Source organism: Pipra filicauda, unplaced genomic scaffold (genome assembly GCF_003945595.2).
Source record: "Pipra filicauda isolate LSUMZ 115617 unplaced genomic scaffold, ASM394559v2 scaffold419_size605101_pilon, whole genome shotgun sequence".
Classification (NCBI taxonomy): Eukaryota; Metazoa; Chordata; class Aves; order Passeriformes; family Pipridae; genus Pipra; species Pipra filicauda.
In genome coordinates, this window is record NW_024104553.1 from 87,357 (window position 1) to 111,723 (window position 24,367).

Consider the following 24,367-nt stretch of genomic DNA (forward strand, 5'->3'; position numbering starts at 1 on the left):
TATGCTTGTAAGGGAAATAAAATACTAATCTCAAGACTGCAATACAAACTTATTTAACATCTTAAGAGGTGGGATTTTAATTGTCCAAGTGAAGAATGAAACCACTATTTATCAGCCTACCCTGGAAAGACCGAAGTATTCAAGTTTTAACTATGTCTTTCATCAAAATTTACTTATAGGAAAGGAACTGTCTTGATGTAGTAGGATATCGCTATCCCATTCAAAAGGTCATACACCCTGTGAAGAGAAAATCTCTACTTCATTAGAGGACATATCAAAGGTACACACACAACTAAAAATTCCAAATCCTACAGCTTACAGATCAAACATCATTGGCTGTATTGAGGAACACTGCCTTCCCTCCATACCTGACATGATCTTGGGCAACAAGGAGCTAAAATGAATTGTCCTTGCCTGGGACCAGAAAATCATCTTTGTGAGAGAGGAATGACAAGTGAACTCCAACACTGTCACTTGTTTTGTTAAGAGAGTAAACTGTGTGTTCTGCTCTCACCCACTCTCCAAATCTTACATATGTTTTATACACAGAATATTCTTCCTCCTACTCTGAACACTTTGATCCTCTTTTCCTATCTTCCCTCACATCTATTTTGCAAAACAAAATACGAACAGCAGCTGAATGACAAAACGTCTAACTCCTTGTGTCTTGCCTGATATGGAGGTACAATCTTTGTAGTAATGCAGACCTGTAACCTTTATGATTCCAAATTATGAAGTTTCTCTGAATGCACAAGTTGTCCGACCGTAATTCATGCATTACTGATCCAAGTTCAGATGAGCTCTAGATATTTCCATACCTTTCAACCTGAACTTGGTCACTTGGTAGATGAAAATACAAACATCCACAAATGAGAGCATGCACAGCAAAAAGACTGGATAGGCAAGACTGAGAACAAAAAGAAGGATAAAGATGCATGGCATATACTTCACAGAACAGGCTTCCTTACCACACTCCGATGGTTACATCCTCTTCTGGCTGCAGGTAATAATTACAGGTATGGTTTAAACCTTGATCCTGTGGTCTTTTCAAGTCAATGAAATATGGGACCCTCACTGAAACGATAAAAAGGATATGAAACCTTTTAATTTTAATTTTTACCTTTATTTTCTTACTGCTTAACCAAGGCACTGGAGAGTTTTACAAACTGGTCCATGGTGCTGGGAAGATCTTGTTCTTTTTGTGTAAAAGGATGCACTGGCTACAACTGTTATTAAAACATAAACAGCAAAGAAAGTAAGGTAAGAAGACACAAGCAACCATCAAAAAACCAAGGAGCAGGCTAAAATTAAGAGAAGGTGGGAGAGACAGACAAAGCTTCCTCTGATATGTATTTAATCATCTCTGTCCAGTCTGCATCAATGGGATGGGTTAGCTGATTTGGCAAACTTATGATTCAGTTTTTTCCCATAAAATTGAGCTACACTACAGCAGCACCAGGAAGTCTGTCTCCTTGAAACTTAGTGGCATAACAATGAACATACCAAAGCTTTTGTGCTTTTGACATAAAAAGCAGCACTGACAATTGTGACAGTCAAATCTCACTTCACTGTCTAAAAAATCATTAAACTTTACACAAACACGAAAACCGAAGCAGAAGACAGCTGATGACAAATCTGGACCCTCAGACTGCAAATCTATACCTATGCAAGTCTGTTTGCTCATATGCAAAAGCATGTGGAAGAGTCCCAGACAAACCATGCATGCCACCAGAGACCTGTTGGGCGACTGTGCTGTCACCACAGAACTCAACAACAGTCTCACAAGGGCAGTGGATGCTCCAGGAGGACGGCAAGTTCTGCAGTTGAAGTCTGGACAGGCACACAAGTCACTTCTAGCAGTGCTCTGGGAAAACTATGCAACTTCTCTGTTGCCTGGATTTTCCCATTTGCGAAATCTCTTATGACTTTCTGGCTAGATTTTGTATGACGAAGACACGAACAGGAACATACCAGTGTTAGTCATAGGGGCCAGGGAAGTATCTATCTCAAAGCAAGAGAAAAATATAGAAGGACAGGCAATTTTTATGTATGGCACTTATCACTGGCATCTATTCTATACACAGACAAACAGATCATCATCAGAGTCAGACATCCCATGGAGATTTAGCACATCAAGGATGTTTTTAGTCGCAGAGGTATTTGGCATCAGTCACAACATATCAAATGACAAAAATCACATGATTTATAAATCATACTGATACACTAAATCTGACCTAGTCTGTATTTATGCTTGTAGAAATCTCATTTTTCTGAAGACCTCTAGGAGACAGCTTGAGATCTCTACCCACATGCCCATGTATCTCATAACCTAGTGTTGAGGAAACTTTCCTGTCTGACCATTCAGGACCACTCTGGCAATCACACTTCCACCATCCCAGACTTTCACCATTGGGACTAAAGCCCACAGTGGGCAGCTCCAGTGAACCCACAGGTGCCCTGTTTGACTCTCACCTCCCTGCCAGATGAGTCCCCCTCACCACTTCAGCCCCGGGTTTCTTGTAGCAGAGTCCCACATGTCTGGTTCCTCAAAGTAATTTAACTGTGGTGACACCATAACACCTTGAGCTGGTGTACCCAGGGAGGGACACCCAAAGAAGGAATCCCCAGGATACTGTACCTTCACAGTCTGTACACTTGCTCCAGTGGTGATATTTAGTCTGGGGTCTTCTCATTCATTGGCTCCTGCAGAGTCTCTCAGTGACCAGCCACCCCCTGGCAGGCACCATAGGTCTCTGTGCCCTTTGTCAGGCAAAGGGTCAACACCAGGTCATGGCCACTTGCTGGGGGCTCCTGATATTTCCCCCCACCCAGGGTATAACCAGCTACCTGCTTACACACTAGCTACCTGACAAGGTGTGTTCCTCCGCAGTGGAACAAATCCAGACATTGGTTTGTTGGTAACAGTGGGAGCACAGCTACCAATTCATCTTTAGTACCTCAACAAATGGAAGCACTTTTTGCTGAAGCTCTGTGATACTGTTTTGGAAGCAAATCCCGAACTACACAGGAGGAGAAAAAAGATGGTTGAAGAGTAGTGATTTACACTCAAAAGATTAAAATATGACAGGCCAAACCCTACACCACTCCTCTGAAGGAGAAACATCATTCTCCAATGCAGAAGAATTACTTAATATGTCAAGGTATTTCTAATGCATGTGTTAGAATGCACTTTGTATTAAGGCAAATAGTTTTTCATGGGACTATTGTCACAAATAAAAGGAACAGGACCAACACTGCACTAGTACTTGCACTAATACCACTGCTAGAAAGAGTTATAGGACAATTGTTTCAGTCACTTGGGAATGAATAGAGGCAGGAACTTCAGGGAGATCTAACAAAGCCCTGCAAGAGCAAATTAAAATCATCATTGAAACCTGCATTATTCAGGTTACCTAGCTGTCAGTTCTGACCATCAAGGCACAGGAGCTGGCCCACACGTGTGCACATTTCACAGCAACCATGATCCAAGGTGTTAGAATATACAAAGCATGCACTCAAAATGACACAAATTATACAAAAACAATGTATCTATAGTTAGTCCTTCTAGCTACTACAGTCAAAGGAAGATATTTTTCAAAATTCCGTTACAACATAACTCAGGTTTAAAGACAGATTTAGGTTGCAAAGTAGTATCTCTCATACAGCAATGTTCCATCATTGTCCACCCTGTAGATGCTTGGGCCTGTCTCCGTGACCTGGGAACTGAGTCAGCTCGCCAGACCCACTATAGCCTTTGAATTTGGTTAAATTAGTGGTAAACAGACATAAGGAAAACATGCAATCTGACTGCATCAACAGACCTCTTCGTTTCAATCAGAATATTCTCTTAAAATGCTTCCAGGTGAAGACTCACCCTGGAAAACAATTCACTGGATTTCATTTCATTTGCTTGCTATCTATTCATGCAACTTTGTTGAACCCTTCAGAAACGTGCATCTGACATATTGCACAGTTTTCCTGAAGGATGCCCTTTTGGCTGGAAAGTTGGCTTCAGTTTGGTCACTATATTTATACAAAGACATGCTACAACAACCACCAGGGCCACTGAGTATGCTTTCCAAACCGCAGCCTGGAAAACTTACAACTTGTGAAAGTTCATGTCCTTCCCAAGCTGTACATATACAGGGTGAAAGTGAAGGCAGACAAATGGAAGACAGACACTCCTCCCCTTCTCCCCTCACCCATCTCAGCAGACTGAGTCACTTACCAAAGTTTAGGAAGACCAGCTTTGCCTGAATAGCAGGGCAAAGTTTTACTAGAAATGGGATGGCTATGTACATTCCCAGCAACCAGATTATTAACTTCCGCAATCGAAACCATAATCCGTATCGCCTGTATAAAAGAAAAAAAAAAAAAAAAAGAGAGGAAGACAGGCCTGAATATAGTAGGAATTTTATGGAGTAATTTTGACAATTATCTGTGTGCTTGGTGTATTTGAAAATCTGGTCATTTACTCTTTAAACAAAACCTAATTTTAAATAGTTTATGTAGCCTCAGTTGTTTGAGACAAGCAGAAGTAACCAAACTACCAGCTGACAATATGCAGCTTAGAAAAAGGGAACAGAAACTCTGTACCGGTTATATTTTAAAGGACTCTGTAACAAGAGTTTGTTGGGGTTTTTTCTGCTCTTTTAACAGATTTCAGGATCTCCAGAATGCATATCACATGACTGTTTCCAAAATGCAGCTTGACTGTGCTTCCCATTTAAATCACTATTGGCAAGATTTTGTTCAGTTCGATTATCACATATTTTGAGGAACTACGTGCAGTAAGACTGATAAAACTACACATGATTTCATCTATGGACTGGAGCAGACATTCTGCCTTGTCTAGCTAAAAGGGTTTGTACCTCTCAAAGCCCTGAAAAGCAAACCTTTCTAAGTTATAGAACATAATAAATTTCATAATCCACAGCATTATTCTCTACGAGTCCAGAATAAGTTTAGAACAATTGCCCAAAACTTTATTTTCTCTTGAGTTGGGAAAAATAAGCTACCAAAACCAACCAAACAAACAAAAATATCCTTCCCCCGGAAAACAAACAAACAAACAAAAAACAAACAAAAAACAAAAACAAAAACAACAACAAAAAAAGAACCACACAAACCAACTCGAAAAAAGAAAAAAAAATAAAACAAAAAAAAAATCAAGTATCACACAGTAGCTAGTAAAGCAATATATCTTAGAATACACTTTATTGCCTCAGAATAACTATCAAATACATACTCATATGTCTATAAATGCACATACGTATACACAAAGGTATACTTGTAATGATCTAGTGGACTAGCACTTCATGTGCAGAAACATTGAGGTTCTCAACTACCCTTGCGATGAAGAACTAAAATTGATGTAAAGCCTTCAGGCAACACAATTTCTTTTGCTTTTCAGCAGACAGTCTTGAGCAAGAATGATGTTCCATGCAGTGAGCAACCAGTTCTCAGTATCAGGAACTGCTGGCAGCTGAATTTGCTCCACACTAGTGCTAAGAGGGTTTGTATGCTGTCAGCTGGTTAAAACCGTCAAATAGAGAGCCTAAAGACCTCATTTTTATATATTTTTACAAGAAATGTGAGCCTACAGAAAGAACTGGGATGGAAATAGTTTAATCATGCACCAACATTTTCAAAATCTCTATAGCTTTTGTAGTCCTAGGCTAAAGCCAAGACTCTCAGGAACAGGTTTCCAGCACAGCAAAAAAGAAGACATTCCAATCTCTCCCACCCAGCTAAGTTTTTGGCATGATTGCTAGGGTACTCACAGGGAATAGGCTGTCCTCTCATTCATCCAAAACCTGCCTCCATCACATTACTATCTGCCTACAAGTATTCTGTCTGCCTCTTCTCACTCAGGAACCACATTCTAGACTTCAGAAACATCTACTATCAAAACTGAGACCCTTTTCTTGACAAGCTAAAGCAACTGCAATTCTCCAAGAGGGGAAAAAAAATTTATTACTAAGATGCTGTCAACCAGCTGTGGCTGCAACAAGTGCACATTGAGAAGTTCAACAGATTTTAATAACTGCCACAGCAAATTTGACAACGAAGAGGTAAAGAATGCCATCAAGATTTCCAATGACATTTCCATACCTCAAGCCCAGTTTCCTGAAGTAGTAATAAAAACAGAAACAGCAAAGGACTTGCAGAAGAAACAGTACAAAACAGGGGCTTTCGAAGAAAGTTAGTGAGTACCAAACCCTCAGACTGACCTACCTCTGCCTCATGGAGAGCAGCAAATAGAGGAGGCAGTGGCAGAGTCCCAAGTACAGAGCAGTGAGTAATAAGCAACCCAGTCTGTCTACGGCTGTAGTGTTTGAGAGGGGCCCAGCAGACGTGGTCTAGAGCCAGGGTCTGCAGAGCAATCCACCATGAAATGAGGTAAGGTCAGCTAAACACAAATGCAAACCCCAAAACTTTGGGGGAAAAAAACACACAGCATTTTGTTTGGGCTAACCACAGCTGATCACAGCTCTCTATTCTCAGATTAAAGTCAGCTTTCCACAACCACCCCAACATTAGCACCTACCACTTATTTCCATAGCTGGAACAGGTTTGTGGAAGAGAGAGGGTGGAGATATCACCGAAGGGTAGCTGACATTTAGCTGCTGAGCAATTGGTGTATAACTTAGCTATCTTCAATGAGAAGAGTGTGTCTTTTTGTTAAAACTTTTTGTCTCGTTTGGCTAGTTGCTCAGAATTAGCACGATCTTGCCATTTCCCCTCAACTCACACTTGAGGTGGCTGCCATCACCACCTTCCCACTAAGAACCATAATACAGGTAAGCAGCCAGGCAGGATGGGGCTTTCCAGAAGTTTTCCTGCCTGGGGCCTAGATCCTGCTGCAGCCAAACAGAGCTCTCCCAGGGGACTTTTGCATATGCCAGGATTTCAGTTCTACAGAATAAAAACTCTACTTGCTTAGAAAGATACCAGAGCCAGATCTAAACTCCTCCAGGCACAACCAGAGCACAACAAAACAGAGGCTCTTCAGATATCTGGGTTGGAAAGCACTTCACATGACCCAGCCACAAGTCGGAACCAGGAACAGAAAACACTGAAGACGATACTATGCAAGTAATGCTGTCAGAGTCCAGGAATGACTCCAGTTTCTCTTTTTCGGAGACTGAATGTAGACATCTCTTTCTTTGCTCTCATGCTCCGTGCCAAATGCTAATCGGTAACGTGATATTTACACCTCATCTCCAGGGAGATTTCTACTTAAAATGTAACCAGGGCAAAGCTTCTATCCATCAGACAACTTCTTTTCTCCTGATAAATGCAAGACAACGTGCTGAAGTACAGACATTATAAAATTATCAGGTAAGTCTTCAGTGAGTAATTTAGCTAAATTAAATTGCTTTTGCTTGGTAGGAAAGCTATTTGAGGAAATAAATGTCCTGCAAAAGCAGCTTTTGGTGTGCTCAGGCAAAAGCAGAAGCAACACACTTTTCACCAGAAAACTCAGCTGGTCTTAGTTAGGATATACAAGTAAGTTAGAAAATAAGCAGCTGCAAACTGAAGCTAATTTATAATATCAGAAATGCATATAAAAGTAATGTCTAAATAAAACCAAACCAAACAAATAACCTCACACAACACAGAACACCCAACCCCAAGTCACCCCAAAATAAAACAAAATTCCCTGACATCACATTTTCCTCCTTTCATTTACCAAAGGCTTTTGCCCAGCTTCTGGGTTCTGCCCAAATACAGACAAAATCTGAAGTAGTTTTTGTTTCACACAGGTTTCTGAAGTGGACATGAAAAAATACATTCTCTCTCCAGACATACTTAAATTGACAGAAGGAAGTCTTTGCTGTAAGTGTGACATCAGAAACAGAAAATTTTTCTGGTAACTTACACCTGGATGAAGGTTCTACATTCTCTCAGAGCAAGCCTATTTTGCATTTGGGCCCAGTATGAGTATCTGGTTGGCAATGAGGAGCTGGAAGTCCTTTCATGAGCACTTCTCCTGAGTGTGCTGTCTTTGGTCTATCAGCACTAAGGGTACAAACATCCTTTGCCTCACCATGGAAAACAACTCACAAGTTAACATTCAAATACTGCATCATCACACATCAGGGATTTCTATCTGTGATCTACAATCACAGTCCATCTCCAAAAAGCAACGGAGTCAAGCAAATTTACTATAGGCATCTTTCAAATCCCGGTGCTGCTGTTCCCCCCTCCTCTCCAGCAAAATCGGGAGGTTTCATGAAAAGTGTCCAACCACCACACTCCTGTGGCACATTCTGCATCCAGGTTCAGATTAAAATAATTTCCCCTGCAGAATATATAAATCATTTCTGCATCAGAAGTACACCAGAAGAGTTTCCATTAGGATCTCCTTATCGGCTGTGCTACAAGGGTGAAAGGGCAGGCCAAGGGTGAAACAAGAGAAACAAGAGCTGCAGTCGATCAAGAACAATATTTGAGAAACACAGATACATTGCACTTGCAGTCCCAAAAGGATCTATAGACAAATGCACATATAGCTCACGTGATCTACCTGGGGCAACTGTAAAACTAAAATGCGCACAGACAGCAGCATATGAAACTATGTTTGTTCAGCAAATGCTGTCACTCTGGCTTGCTCTGGTGGCCCCATCAGCTGTTCAAACTGCAAACTGGCAATGCTCTCCTGACAGGAATTCAGAGCATGGGATGTGAAAAGCCAAGACCATTTTCATTCTTGGTCAAGCAAGGTACCTCCTGATTATCAGGTGACAAAAGTCACTTTAAAAGCAGTAGAGGAAAAAGTAAAAGAGCATGAATAATGGCATAACAAGAACATATCCCACCACTTTTCTAACAGAATACATTTTAAAAAACTAAATAAAATTAATACATTTGTCCCCTCAGACAGAGATCAAGGGCGTAACAATCAGGAGGTAGATAAACACACAAACAAAAGATTCAAAAAAAATGAGAGTCAAAGGAAATTTAAAGGGCTGGGACAATTTCTGGGCGGTAAACAGAGTTGTACCCAAAACAACCTATTCTACAACCTGGAAACTGCAACTGAGCCTCAAGGCACACAAGGGCATGCAGAAACAACACAGCAGCCATGCAAAGGGCAGGACAGTCCACACATCAAGTCCCTGGCAAGTCCTTCAGCCTTCTTTACTAGCTTTGTTTTTAAAAAAGAGATGGTTTCTAGCCCAGGTAGGATCCTGAAGAGCACTCATCTTCCCTTCCTACAGAAAGCTTGGACAGTGGTGTTGCACATAGCTCCTCCTTCTTGCAGGTCCTGAAGGGTGAAAGGATTACCCAATCTTTCTTTTTTCTCCACACAGGCTACCTGAGCCACCCAATCCAATTAATCTTTTATTTTATTTCATTTTTTCCCTGGACAACGGGAAAAAACCCATCAGCCTTCCAACTGTGTGAATGTACAGAGGCAGTCTCAGCTCCTGAACAGGAGTTCATAGGCAGGGTGTCTCCTCTCCATTCAGAATTGTTACCAGCAGCTTTTGGACAGTTTGTGCAGTGCCACCCAACAATGTAATTTTCCACTACAAGATTAATATGAGTTCTTTACTCTTCTGGTTTGCTGTAAAACCCGTTTTATGTGCAGTTAAATGCAAATTGAGAAGATGATAATGTCCAAGGGTTTGCCCCCTCTTGGTTTCTATGCACAGTGAACAAAGCTGCACAGGCAAACCAGCAATCACTTGATTCATTTCGGGCTATTTCAGGCACTTCTATACAGAATTCACCTCAATGAAAAAAATCTGCAGCCAAGCCTTAATTCTGCTTCACTGGAGGTACTATATAGAGAAGGAAGGTTGAATTACAGAAAATTCATCCAATCCTGAAAACAGATCTTGATCCATGAAAGCCAGTGGGAACAGTAGTATCTGCCAGAACTCTTAGCATCTGAGCAGTTGATCCCTCCCTTTGGCACTAAGATCCCTTTAATAGGATGAGTTCACTGCAAAACAACACAAAGAGAAAAATCAAAGCCCCCAAACTCATCTTGCTATTCTAGGGATTAAGCAAACATCTAAAGAAAAAAAGTCATAAACCACAATCCTGGAAACAAGACACAAATGTGAAGGCATTGCTCTTTTTATTTTCCTAAATTTGTTTCATAAAACAACTAAAACATCATGTACAAAAACTGCATGGTAATCTGCATCCTCAGAGACTTTTTGTTTCACCCAGTTTCTAAAAACTTTCACTCTTGGAAAGATCTGGAAAATAAGAAAATTAGCTCTACCAGATTCCTTTGCCATCTCTTACAAAAAGGTCTTTAAAATATTGAACCTTTGCTCTTTCTGAAAAAAATATTCTAGTCTCTCTCTCAAAAACTAAACTGTAGTATAGTATTGTGCTGGGCTGGGCTGGGGTAGAGTTCATTTTTTCCATAATAGTTAGTATGGGGCTATATTCTGGATTTGTGCTGGAAAGAGTGTTGACAAGGATGTTTCAGTAACTGCTGAGTTTGCACTGCCTCGAGGCCTTTTCTACCCCACCACAGAGGAGGCCAAGGGTGCACAAGAAGCTGGGAGGGGACACAGCTGGAACAGCTGACCCCAACTGACCAAAGGGATATTCCATACCGGATATTCCAGACAAACAAATGAAGATACTATATATCACAGGGCCATGCAGAACATACTTTTAGAAGGATAAAGGACTTCACCATTTTTTCAGACACCCAGCAGTAGAATAAATTGTTACTGCCACATGCCACGTCTATGCAGCCTGAAGCTGGCAACTGGTTAATGTGGCCACAAAAGGAAGTTCATCCTAGAAAACACCCGATCCTGTATCTGCATCGTAACAGATACATGCAAACACATGTAAAATCAGGTTTCAAATAGATCAGTTTGTGGGGATGGCTTAGCAGTTGTGGTAGAAAAGCCTGTCAAAAGAAGGAGCCTCCAGGACCTTTTCTTTTGGCCGTGGCATTGGCTTACAGAGACTGTACAACCACTGCCTTAGACATATTCCTCTTCAGCAATGTCCTTTCCCTCCCTTTTTGCAAACTGTCTATTCCCAAGATCCTTCCTGAGGCTTCATTTTAGCCCCAAAACACACTGTTGCCTACAAAGCATCTCCTTTTGGCTGGGGTAAGAGTTTCAGGCAGTATTGTTCCAACTGTCTGAATACAGATGAGGTTTGAAACTTTAAGCTCCCAAATTCCCCCACAGTCTACCACTTCATTACCTAGTTGCTCTCTTACAGCCCAGACTCTCACAGACTGCTTCTCTGCCTCCTTCTGATTAATATCAAGGGATTAACCATTAACTTAAAACAATAGACAGCAAGAAGGAAGCCATCTAGCCAGTCATCTGCAAGAACTCAGGTCTGTCTCCGAGAGAGAGAGCAAAGTAAAGGAAGGCATCTCAACTAATCGAGTTTTTTAGGAGAGGCCATCAAGCTTCAGCTTTGAGACCTTCATAACCACATTTCAGATTGCAGAAGAGGGAAAGATCTTGGGTAGGACCTGCAAGAATCAAGACCGTGGTGCATCAAGTGGGGGAAATGTGGCATCAGCATTCAGAGTAAGTGGAAGGCACTGCAGATCAGTCAGTCGATAGCAATGAAATGCCAGTGAAGGTCATGCCAGGACTCAGAGCACAGCAGGAAAAGAAAAAAAATTAAGCCCATAAAGTGAGGGAAAGGCAAGTCAGCGTACAGCATTAATGAGCAGAAATAATGGAGCAGCCTGCAGGTAATGTATGGGCCTTTGTCAATGAAACACTGCAAAAAGCAGAGCAAGTGAAACAAGGTAGGGAAAGGCTCACACAAGCATTTACACACCCCACAGGACAGGGACATCTAACTTTTTCCCCATCAAGCACCCCATACCTTCCTAATGCTTGGGCTCTCCTCTACAGAACCATCAACTAAGCTGACTACCCCAAAGGGCAGTAATAAAGTCATCTGTCTGATTAAATAACTGTAAGCATTGGCAATTCCTTTGAAGGACAGGAGCTTGGAACATTAGTCTTGATAACTTACATTCCAGTTGCGTGAAATCTACATACGTGTCACGGACCAGGAGACAAGAATGGGCTGAACATTTGGCAACACAGCATCGATTTATTTAAAATGTACACTTGCAGCAAGGCCTAAGCAGCAACTACTGTTACTTCTCAATGCTTGGATAAAACGGTATTAGCATTAGTGTGAATCATGTGTGACAAGATTAACCTGAAAGCTGCATTTTAAAAAGAAAGGAGCAGATGCTACCGTTATTTTAAGTATGTAGCAAACAATGAATAATTAACCCCTAGGCAACTGAACAATTGACTTTTGAGACAGAAGGGCAGGCTTGGGGATTAGGGTTTTAAGGTTGCTGACTTTTCTTGATCGTATCTTCTGCAACAGCCGCCTAGTTTGTGCCAGAACCCTTCCAGTATGAACTGCATGTTTAAATTCTAAGAACATACTTTCTCCAGCAATACTGCTGACACTAATCAAATCTGAAGTCACCCACACTAGATTTTAGTCGAGCTTGGCATTAGATACTACTGTGGTGCAAGTACACTCCCTCCACAGTGTTTACCAAATTTTTAAGTTTTCCACTCATTTCACAGCTGACAGCTGGTTTATATTAAAGGCACAGCCCTCTCACTACTCCATGAGCCAGGGAGTGCGAAGCTGTCTGCAAACGAAAGAGGAAAAACCAGAACATAAACACCAAAAGACTGAAACAGCACCGGAAGTGCAAAACAAAAGCTTGAGACCAGACAAGTCTGATTTTTATTGAAGTGATACAGCTCATTTCTTTCTACCACACTTGCCTTCATGAGGAACAGTATGAAGGTGCACAAGCAAAGGTTCAAGAGCAGAACTAGTCCAGACATGTAATACTCCACCACAGTTCCTAACTCACATTTGAAGTAAAGCTACTTGCCTGCTGAATGCATACCATAATTGAGGCATCACACAGTATGGCAGAGCCAGTTCCCTTACCACCACTTACAACTTCTTAACATGCTGTAAATCTGACAGATTTGCATGCATGTGTTAACCTTGCAGCAACAAGAAGAATCCAGAGTCAGCCTTTGTTCTTGTGGATACACGTGTATGAACAGGTCCGTATTTCCAAGCTGCACAACTCTGTGAACGTGAAATCTTTTCACACCAACAGTTTTTGTGAGTCAGCCACCAGCCACACAGCTTCAGAACTGTCAATACTAGCAGGCTCTCTGGCTCTGGCTTTCATCTAAACCATCTGACTCGTTTGTGTATTGTAGACCTTTTTCCTTTTAAATATATGAAAATGGCCATCTTATACTTTCCAGCTGAGAAAGCTCTACTTTTGCTGGCAGAGATCAGAAGCCATTCCTTCTCGGAAGCCTGAAGAAAAAGAATGCTCTTGTGTTAGCAGCGATACTGCCACCTTTTAGATTCAGAACACATCGTTAGCAATACATTTTGATTACAATAGCCCAACAGTTCTCTGTTAGAAGCATACAAGCAAACAAGAACATTAAACAATGCCAAAACATTATATATGCTGACTGTTAGCTCAGCACAGTTATGTTCAGTTGGCAGTCACAGTGCCCCCTGTAATTGTGACCCGTTTAAAAAGGGAGCCTTAACAAACAGAGTATGGCCATAAAGCAACAGTCGTGCTTAAAGAACAGATGTATGAACGGATACAATAACCACTGTCAGCCTCTGACATACCTTGAGCATGGGGTTATTTTGCATACAGTCAGGCAGATTAATCTGTTTCTGCATTCATCTGTGATTTATTCTGGGATTCCAGCTTTAGCTATCACTTTGTTCAGGAAAGAACTCCAAAATAACAAAGGCTTAAAAAATTAATGACAATTAAAACCAAAGCCTTTGCTAATACTACAAACCTTGAAGAGTCAAGCCATAAAACACGTACTCCAAAAAGGCAAAAAGCAGGTGTTAGAGTTTTTACTTAACTGCAGGGAAACGAAACATTTTCCAGGACTGTACATCAGCCTGTCACAAAGTTTGACATGAAATGCGGTCCCTACTCAGTCAAAAGAGGAAAACAATGCTTTACAAGGGACAGCACAAAGCTATGGGACACTGAAAGAAAAGGTTAGTCACTGCATTTCTGCTGGATTTGCAAGAACAAGAGAATGGGCTATTTCCAATGATTGTGTCCAATTCAGAGTTTTCATATTCAGCAATATAAAACTGGTATCGTCAGCTTTATTCTTGCTTCCTCAAGCTGCTCTGAAACAAACCAAAACTCTACAAAAAGTGAGATAGGACTGTTTTAACAGAGAAAACAGTGCCAGGCTTCCCTTCCTGAGGATGCCAAGGAAGTCTTAAAATCTACTCAATTCTTAAGCACCTTAAACATACTTTGCTCCAGGAGCAAGGATGCTGCAACCTGGAGGCCCTGATTCCAAAGCTCCAGTTACATCATCCCCATTTGTGTAGGCTCCTCTGTCTCAGAAAAGTCACCCCAGGGGAAGCTTTACTGTCAGGGGAAGGGAAACCAGGCTCTAGACAAGGTAAATGCATTTTCTGTTCTCTGAGCTTGCACAATCCCACTGAAGAGTACCCTTTCAAGAGGGTATTTTTTCAGTTATGCTGAAAGGACTTCACCTGAAGTGAAAGGTGTTCTGCACACCTTTAGTAGCAAGGGAGATGAGGCTCCACAAAACCTCATTTCCCTTATTATTCAACACTAATCTCTTTTGCAAGAGGAATTAACAACCATTTTAAGTGGGTACAAATTTGATTTCAATATAACTATTCGTGTTCAGAAGAACAGCACAGGTGCTACAGGAAAGAATATTTAAAATCCTAGCTACCCTTCTATGCCTGATGTACCAGAAGCATACTGTAGGCCCACATTTTGGCCTACACATCGGTTCTTCTTTTCAGAGACTGAGAAAGAGCAGCAGTTCTCACTGTTCACACATCACCCATACTAAAACACAAGAGGGAGGTAACCGAACACCACTATCTCTTCCCAACCATGATATAAAGCAAAAACTCCAGACTTAAGAGATATTAAAAGAACAATTCTGTATTCTGTTATCTCTGCTTAAGGCCATTCAGCATCCAGACATGGGAGTTATTAAAAAAAAAAAAAATTAAACTGGCTAGTCAACTGGCGGGGAAGATTTTTCTTCTTATTTTTTAAATAAAATCCAGAAGGACTGAACTACTTACACTACTCGATTCAACATGCCATCCACTAGAAGGTTTTGCTTTAGCTATTTGCTAGATTCAGAAGGAACTTTGATGCTGGGGTTTTCCTCTTTTGATACCTAAAATTCTCTTTCTGTGTTTTGATAGATTCTTTTGAATAAGGAGAGAGCAGTCCTGGGACTTATCTCAAATATTTTCAAGTGTTTGTGTTTCAGAAGTCAATTTTCTAGTCTAACAATCTTTTCTATAGATCTACTACTCAGTAAGAGTTACAATGTTGAAATAAATCTGGGTTAAATAAACACTTTGATTTGAAAAACAAACAGTCATGATTCCTGTTAGCTCAGTGAATGATCAAGGCACTTAATAGAGTCTAAAATTAGGAGATTTTGCTTGCACGTCTAAATTGCCTTCAATAAGAACGAGGCTGATTTCTGAAGCTAAGTGTTGCACTGTTTCACCAACACTTAACTGCTTTGAGAGAGAGAGATGCATACCAGCAAAACAAAAGTGCACAGCCTAGATGGCAGCCGTACTGCTTGGGTAGGGGATACTCACTGACACGACAGCTTGCAGAGGTGACTTACCTAGAACAGCTTAAACCTTTGCCACCATTCCTGTCCCACAGTTACAACCCCTATCCTCTCCTCCACCATCCTGCCTTATGTCCAGCTACATTTAACCTGGGTCCTGGTGACCTTTTCACTATTTGACCAGCTGCCTCAGACTGCTGGCTGCCCTATTCATCAGCCCTCATTGACCCCCTCCTCCTCTCAGTTTTACCAACAGTAACTGTCTCATCCTTGGGATGGTTGATATACGAAATTATACATCCTTGAACCTAAGCATCAATCCCACAATAACTCCCCAGTTGTTTCTCTCTCCATTGAGCCAATTTTCAATAGAGATAACATGCTCTCCATTAGCAACACAAGCCCTTTCACCATAATAAACTACAGGATAAAGTCAAGTGCTTTGGTGAAACAATTTTACCACTGATACTTTCATCAATCAGGCTGTAATCTTGACAAACCTGTCACATTTTACACTGTCCTTCCACAGGACAGATCTACTTTCATTAGTGTATAAATTTAGCTGCTAAATCTTCTTCCACTGAATTTCAAATTAATTCGTACAATTTAAACTGCACAGACTCCACCTCAGGCTAATGCCTTTAAAGTCCCCTAGGTTTCCTGTTACCCTTTTAATACAGCAGAAGTACTTTCTTTTAATCTTCTTCTGGTACTGATTCAGTCACAGCTACATTAACATACTGGTCTCACATTACAGCCTTAGTGAATCTTCCCTTGCTTGCAGTCAACTCACTCCTCATGTCAGAAGCTGGCCACTACTGTAACACCAACAACACGACACAGTGAGTTTCCAAAATGAAGGTTTTGTAGGGGAATTGCTGTAGAAGCCTATTTGCTAATTTCACATCCTGGCATGATTACCAAAATAATCTGACCTGCCCTTCTGGCCTGGGAAGATTAAGTAACTTAGCTGTAGCCTCCTAAGCAGGTTCCTTTCAAAGGAATACCGGACTCAGCAGGCAGTACTCTTCATCTACAAGGGAAGTCCTGCTTGGGTATTCCAGGCCTCTTGCACATACTGCAAAAGTGGATTCTGGAGAGGAAATTATGCCACTCATTAGTTTTAATGAAAACACCACAATGTTGTTTTCACCAGAAAGAAACGAATATACACTGCATCCTAGAGAAAACCCACACTCTCACTGCGATGACGTGTGACTGCATTTGCAGAGAACTAGACTCCTGGCTCAGCAACCGCATGTCATTTATAGCGTAAAAGGAGGTGGCCATTTAAGCAGAAAGGACAGAAAAGAATGTGGCAACACTGAGAAGACCCTCGTCTCCACAGACATCTTCACTCCAGATGTGACTAGGAAGTCCCGTTGGTCTCAGGGGTTAATATACTCAAACAAGCAAAGGTCTGCAATTCATACAGCTCCTAAATAGAAAAGGACTTTACAGAATTACAAAGTAGTAGCAGTCAGTAACACCAGAGTTATTATTAATTCAGACATAAGCCATCAAAGCAGAGAAACTGAACCCAGGGGCAAGCATGATGTCAGAAATACAGCACCGCAATGAAATTAGGAGTTCAAGGAGATCACCTCAAAACTAGAGGGCAAACTGTCTTCAGCCTCAACAAGCCTGCTTGAGCAGAGTTCTCCATGAGAAAACTGGTCAGAAACTGGAAGACATAATATAGATCAGATGAAGCAGAAAAAATGCTGTGCTTTATTACAGGAAATCTAGAGAGGCTCATGGGAACACTGGATCCAAGGAAAGAAATTTTAGATCATACAAACAGGTGCTAGGAGTTTCAAGAGATGCTTAAGAGAGTAAACCATGCCTGTTTAACCCAAACCCTCACCCCCAAAGTCAGTGATGAAAATGGTAAAAAAAAGATAGGCTTTAACAGTAAGACACTGAGGCACAGAACTGCTACATGTCAACACGTGACTTCGCAAATCCATAAGTCCTAAAAAAATAATCCAAAATAAAGAAAAACTTATAACTCCCCACATTGCAGGTAGTATTACTATTTTTGCTGAATGAATTATATGTCTTTAAGAAAGAGTGGGGAGAAGATGAGCACAAGGAAAGAGAATTAGAGAACTATAATGTCTGCAAAGGCTGAATAAACCGGGAAGATGATGCAGAGAATGAACATCTACTGCCCCAAACTGATAACCTGGGAGCAATTCAGAGACACTTGCTCAGCCATAAGCTGCCAAAATGGCTGACAACACACAAGACAAACCAGGATGCACAGCTACTGAGATACTATTTGAATAAACAAGAAAGAAAAAAAAAGGCAGACAGATACATGTGGAAGTAATTACACAACCCCACTTTGACATATCTGAGCAAAATATTACTGTGCATCTTCTTCAAGAGAACTATAAGAAAAAAAACCAAACAAAAACCAAACCAAACCAAAATAAAATCCCACCACCCTACACACTAAAAAAAAATCCCCACACAGAGCAAACTGCTTTTACATATATTACCCACAGGAGATGTGATTCAACCTGTAGTTACTATGAAAGAAAGCACAGGCAAGTGACTTTCACAGCTCCTTTGTGAACTCTGCTCAAGAACAACCACCCAGAATGACTGAAATAGCTGAAGTTACCCAGTAGGAATGTGGAATTGGTGAAAAAGCTGCATGACTGATTAAATGCCTCTATACAAGCAGCACCTTCCTCCTTGGAGAGCACTAACAAGTAACTGGTTCAACCAGAAGATGGCAATCAAAAGAGACAATAGCACAAAACTCACTTAAGAAAAAGAAAAATCTTAAGAAACATATTGATGAAAATTTGCAGGACATCAATTCAAATATTTGTCATCTCTGCTACAATGACCAGACTGGAATAATCATAAAAGACTATGCAAATGCTTCTAAACAAAGTAATATCAGGAAAAAGGAAGTTAGGCCTAGAGATATAAGGCAGGGGTGGCAGGGGGACACAGGGACACATAACAGAGATGGTTGAGTTCTCTGTCAGAGGAAAGATACTGCTGGTTAAAGCCAAAGAGACATGGGAAAACATGAAGCACTTTGGCTGCTGGGGCAGGATGGCACCAAGGGTCACCACACATTGCATTTGACATGCCTGGGCACAACTCACTGTTCCAGTAAAATTCAGCTGCATCAGAGGGAAAGACACAAGCATGATGCTGCAGCTTCTTGTCTTCAGCATCTCCTGTATTTTCATAAAATACCCAGGAAACAGTACTGTAAAAGCAACCTTCTGCCTTTCAAGAGAAAGCACTGAGAAAGCTGCACACAACAAACAAGAACAAGGGTGACTATGGTGTAACTGAAACTACACCAAATTGTACTGTCAGTCAAAAAGTATCTAGCTTGTGGGATACACAGGCTGGACAGCCAGCAGAAGGGTCCCAAAAACACATCTTGCAGGGGCCTGTGCCAGCAACATGAGGCCTCTAGAAGCAAAGGTAGCAGGGATAACTGAAGAGAGCCTGAGGGACAGCAGGCTTCTCTAGCAAGGCAGAAGACAGAAGTATCAAGTAACATAGCTTACACACATGAGATTTGCAGCGCTCCACTTCTTCACAGCATGGAGAGAGACAGAAACAAGTTTTAACATTTGTAGCAAGCATTTGTAGGAGAATAGGGAATGGCAAAATTCATACTTCAGATCTATAGTTTGACTATTGACTGGGATTAATGAGGATCACATAAGGCCTAGGTCACAGAAATGAAGGGTAACATGCATGTGACCATTTATCACCAGGATCAGAGTTCAGCAGAAATGAGATAGAAGAATTTGCTTTGGTATCGATGCCAATACTAAGCTCACTTATTTCCATTATTCTCTGTGTTCCCACATAAAGGTTTTCTATATCTACAGCTGCTCAAACACATTTCCCCAGATCATCACAGCCACTAACCACAAAAATGAGTCACAGCAAGTACCCAAAACACCTTAATAACCATCTAACACCTAAACACTGCCACCTGGAAAATGCCTCATAACAAAGATATTAGAGGAATGCCATCCACATAAAACACACATAGCAGGAACAGCAGGCACTGCCTGGTGCTTCTTTAGTGCTGCATTATTGCATTTAATAATTTCAGATAAAACAGCTCCTTTAAAAAAAAAAAATCATTCACAGACTTTTAAAGGAACTACTAGTAAAGTGCTTAGGTAACCATCATATTAGATTTTACTGCTATCTATGGAAGAAAAATGGAAATACCTATATTTTTTCCTTTCTTTTTGTAAACCACTTAAGAAAAGCCACATTGACTACAGTATGCACCAGCCAAAGCCACATAAATGTTATTTATCAGATATCCATCTCTGTTACACTTAGAAGCGCACGCGCACACACTTTCTGTTACAGAGTCGTTGCCAGTCACAACGCACAGCCACCTCTTCAGAATGAGTTTCAGCTCCTGGATGAATGAGCACATTGTGATGGTATGACCGAACTGAAACTGAGGGGCAAACACAGTGCTGGTAAAATTCAAAAATACTTTTGCAAGAATAAGCTGCTGCTGCTGGTAAACCAATAGTGTATTCTGTAAACATCACTTACGTTTACAGTTATGGTGCTATTCAGCCTTTGTTGAGAAGCTGGATGTGAACAGGAAGAGCCATACTGGGAAAGTGCAGACCCTAGCTCTGCTGCTGCTCCACAGCCGTGGTCACTGCTGCAGTTACAGACAAAGCTGCCTCTGCAGCCCCCTGTGCTCCCAACTCAGGGGATCTGCCACATGATCAGCCCTTGGCTGCAAAACTACACAGCCACTCCATGCTACTGTGGGGTTGGTTTGCTTTTCTAACCAGTGGTTTGTATCACTTACAAATAAAAGATGGAAACACACATGCTGAAGCCAAATATATGCGCTATTTTCCCAAGTCTGCAGAGACTAAAGAACAGCAATATGAAATGCAGACAGCCCCAATTCCCCTTTAACATAGAATTCACAGCCACCAGAAGTGTTGATTTTAACTATTTCACCAAGGAGCATGCTGCTAAGAAGAGTCTGCTAGATATTATGCCACCTCCACCACCCCAGCAACCTCACAGCAGAGTTTTCACCTCCTTACAGCTCCTGCAAGCTGGGGAGTAAAACTGATGTAACACACTGAAAGTAACAACAAACACTACTTTTATATCCAGCGGTATAAGGAACACTGCAATAACAGCATGACTTTGCATATTAAAATACGAGGAGCTAGATGGTTGTATGGTTGTACAGTAACTCATTGGCCACATAAAAGTGACCACAGCCAGGACAGCCCCCAAGGGAGGTCCCGCTGTATTCATACTCTCCTCATGTTCTTCCTTAAACACTCACTGCAGTCTGCTGCCAAAGGTAGGATACAGAACTAGAAAGCTGTCTGACCTGACTCAGGGTGGTTGTTCTGGACAAGAACCTTCTCTCTGGGCATCATACCTTCTTCTGCCTGGACATCCCATTCCTACATGCTCAGATTCACAGTCCAGCAGAGCATTTATCATCCTGTAGAAAACATAACTGGAAGGTATTGGCAGACATAGACACCTTGCCTGCAAACCACTCTCTGAAGGCTCACAGTGAGGAAGTCAAAAAAGGCCACTGAAAGTCAGTAAGAAAGGGAGACAACACAGGACAGCATGAAAGAAAAATGTGGAAAAGCAAAAGGAGAAGCAAGTTTCAAACAAATAAGGTTTTCCTGCAATGTCACAAGTTTGAGAAACATTTTTGTGTGGAATACAGTACCTGACCCAGAAAGAATAATAAAAAAAAAAAAAAGGCCAAAACCCATGAAAACCCATTTAGGACTGCAGGAATTTCTGAAACAGGCATCAAAGGCTGAACATGGAGAAAAATGAAGAGAACTTGACTGTTGACCACTTTCAAATGCATAAATGGAGAAATAAATACAAGAAAATTTTTCACAGGTAGGATGCACTTTCCCCGCTTTTAGCTTGGCCTTCACAATACAGCTGCACTGTGTCTGGTAACCACAAGGCACCTGCCATTAGACCAAGCCGACAGCCTGAGCTACGTTCTCTTAGGGCTTGCTCAATGCTCTTTACTGACAGAGCATTTCCACTTGAGTAAAAAGTACTTGAATGTCATTCAGAATGCTGAAGAAGTTAGCAAGCCATCATTTGATTGCCACTGGTCTAGAAATCATCCACTTGGACAAATGGAATAGATATGCTAAATTTTTTAATGTTATAAAAGCAAAGCACTGACACACTCTGATCCATTGCACAGTCATGAAAACTGAGATCAACCCAGCACCATTTTCAATTACCAAAAGCTTGTCATAACATGAACAGAGTGCTGACAGCACCCCGAAGGTTTACCTCCAGGGCATAAAATTGAATAGCTATCACCCAATAAAAGAAATCACATTTTAAAGTCTCTGACTTTGAACACAACAAATATCCATGTCACAAACAGGAAAGAGTTCTTTTCAAGTATTAATTTTGTCTAAGAGAACAGAAAAATTCTCAGAAAATTTACCAGAAAAATATCCACAATGCCTTATTTTCTAGAAATCTAGCCATAAGTGCCTTTTTTTTTTTTTAATCAGGCTGTCATATTGCTGAAGCACAGCAATTTGGCTTCAGCTATCAAAACCACACAGCTATTTTGATCATTACATATTCTTCACACTTTCAAAACACGAAGATCAGCACTGTACGGGTGTAGGTGAAAGTAAACGGTTGTGTCTTTTCCTCACGAGCCCTCTGCAAATGTGAGTCGGTCTTCATGGTGTATTGCATCGCCCCAAAATCTTTCACAATGAAGGTTCCAGGTGATAACCACCTATTGTTACAAAATTTTTAGAGAGGTGCACAAACATTTTCCCAGCATAAATACGTATAAAACGTTTAAAACGTTAACACAGCTAGCAAAAAGCCACTCTTTTTAACGGTGTCACCCATATAAGCTTTTCCTACGGACCTCTAAATCTGACTCATTTATAGGAAAGAGATCACTTTGACAGCCACCAGCTTCTTCCAAAAACACAGACATCCTATCTGCAGGGCCCTGCTGTTCCACATACGCTCTCTGATGGGAGAGGATTCAGTGCTAGCTATTTTCTCAGGAAAACGCCTGCCTGTACCGAAGGGGGCCGGACGAAGCAGCGCTCGGGTATGAACACTAAACCCTTCCATCCTTTGCTGGCTAGGGCTGGGTCCGCAGGTCCCGCTGCCGCCCCACTCTCTGATCGGTTCTTTGCACCGAGAACTGGAAGGCATCGGGGGGCCGACACCTGCTCCCCTGGCACACGACAGTCAGGGAAGGCGGACCGAGGTGGGGGACTCCTGATCGCCCATGTACCTGTCCGCCAGGCAGGGCCCCTCGGCCAGGAAGGCGGGAGGCAGTAGCCCTTCCACTCTCTTCGCAAAACACAGCCCCGCTGCGGCCCCGCTCCCCGGCAGGTTCCCGGTGCGCCAGCCGGCAGCGGGCAGACGGTGACGCGAGGATAACAAAGCCCGGCGGACGGATCGCGGCGGCGGCGGCGGCACTCACCTGCCCAGCGGTCGCTTCATGCCCTCGGCGGCGGCGGCAGGCAGGTGCAGGCTGTGCCTTAGGCTACAGCCCTTGTCGAGGGGCCCGGGCACAGCAGCAGCGGCGGCGGCGACGGCGCGCTCATGCTCCACCGTGACCGATTCGTTGCGTTTCCTCATGCCGGGGCGGGGGCGGCAGCCGGGGCGGCGGAGACGGCGGGAGCGGAGCGGGGCCGCGCACACGCGCCGCGCGCCCAGCCTGGCCCTGCGGCCACGCCCCGCGCCACGCCCCGCCCCGCCGGTGACCCCGCCAATCCCCGCCTCCGGCCGCGCCCCGAGCCACGCCCCACCGGCGGCCCCGCCAATCCCCGCCTCCGGCGCGGGCTCGCCTGCCAGCACCTCGGAGCGAGCGCGGCGCCATCTCTACTGCGGGCAAAAGCGCCGGCCGCCATTTCGTTGTCGGCAGGGGCGGGGCCCCGCTGCCCCTGAGGCCGCTCGGGGCGGGGCGGCACTGCTCGCACCGGGAGCTTGCGTTTGCTAATGGAAGATCTCCCCACACTTGGTCCGCAGGGGTCTGGAGGGGCTGTGAGACCCTGCCCAGGGCTCGGGGTCAAGCGGCAGTACACACCTGGACACGGAGAAACGAGGCAGAGCGAGCCGTAGCCCCCGTTGTTAGGGTCGGCAGTGGGAGCAGGAACGAAGCTCCGCGATGGCACAGATAATCATAGCCTTGGTCCCTGAACTGTCAGAGATCATCGCCTTCCACTGTTTTGTCTTCTAAAACTTTCTGTGAAGCGGAAGGCAGCAGCATCAAACTTGCAGATGTGATTTCCAACTCCCATTTGCTCTGTAGCTTTCGGAGCAGAAAGGTGGGGGGGTATCATACCACATTGGAAAGCACGTCCTCATCTGCTTTATGCCTACAGAGGCATATAGGCAAGGCAAGGAACTTACAGAGCTCCCCTACCAGTGTGGGTGTTGCAAAATATGGAATATGTAAAAATTTTGTTAAGAAAGGATGTTCTTTGATGTTTGATATTTGTATACTTTCAAGCCTAATCAGCAAGAAAGGAGATTTAATCCATGAAAGAGATAGGCAGCTAACAAGCAAGCTCTAAGATGTTAGAAAAACAAATTAATTGCCTTATTAAAGTTGAGGGCTTGACACGCTTCAACAATCTCAGACCTAGGGGGAGGTTAACAAAGCT

At 42.6% G+C, this 24,367-nt stretch overlaps 1 protein-coding gene across 1 annotated transcript in view; it reads right to left on the reverse strand.

The window, feature by feature from the left end:
* The window catches only part of ABHD12 (abhydrolase domain containing 12, lysophospholipase), a 37,804-nt gene extending 14,392 nt beyond the window's left edge, over window positions 1-23,412 (reverse strand). Inside the window, exons 1-3 of the mRNA XM_027742886.2 lie at window positions 23,182-23,412; window positions 4,229-4,353; window positions 969-1,074 (exon numbers count right to left, since the gene is read on the reverse strand). Coding sequence (XP_027598687.1) covers window positions 969-1,074; window positions 4,229-4,353; window positions 23,182-23,339 — 389 coding nt within the window. The 5' untranslated portion in view covers window positions 23,340-23,412. The remainder of the gene's footprint in view (window positions 1-968; window positions 1,075-4,228; window positions 4,354-23,181) is intronic.
* Between the last annotated feature and the right edge of the window lie 955 nt (window positions 23,413-24,367).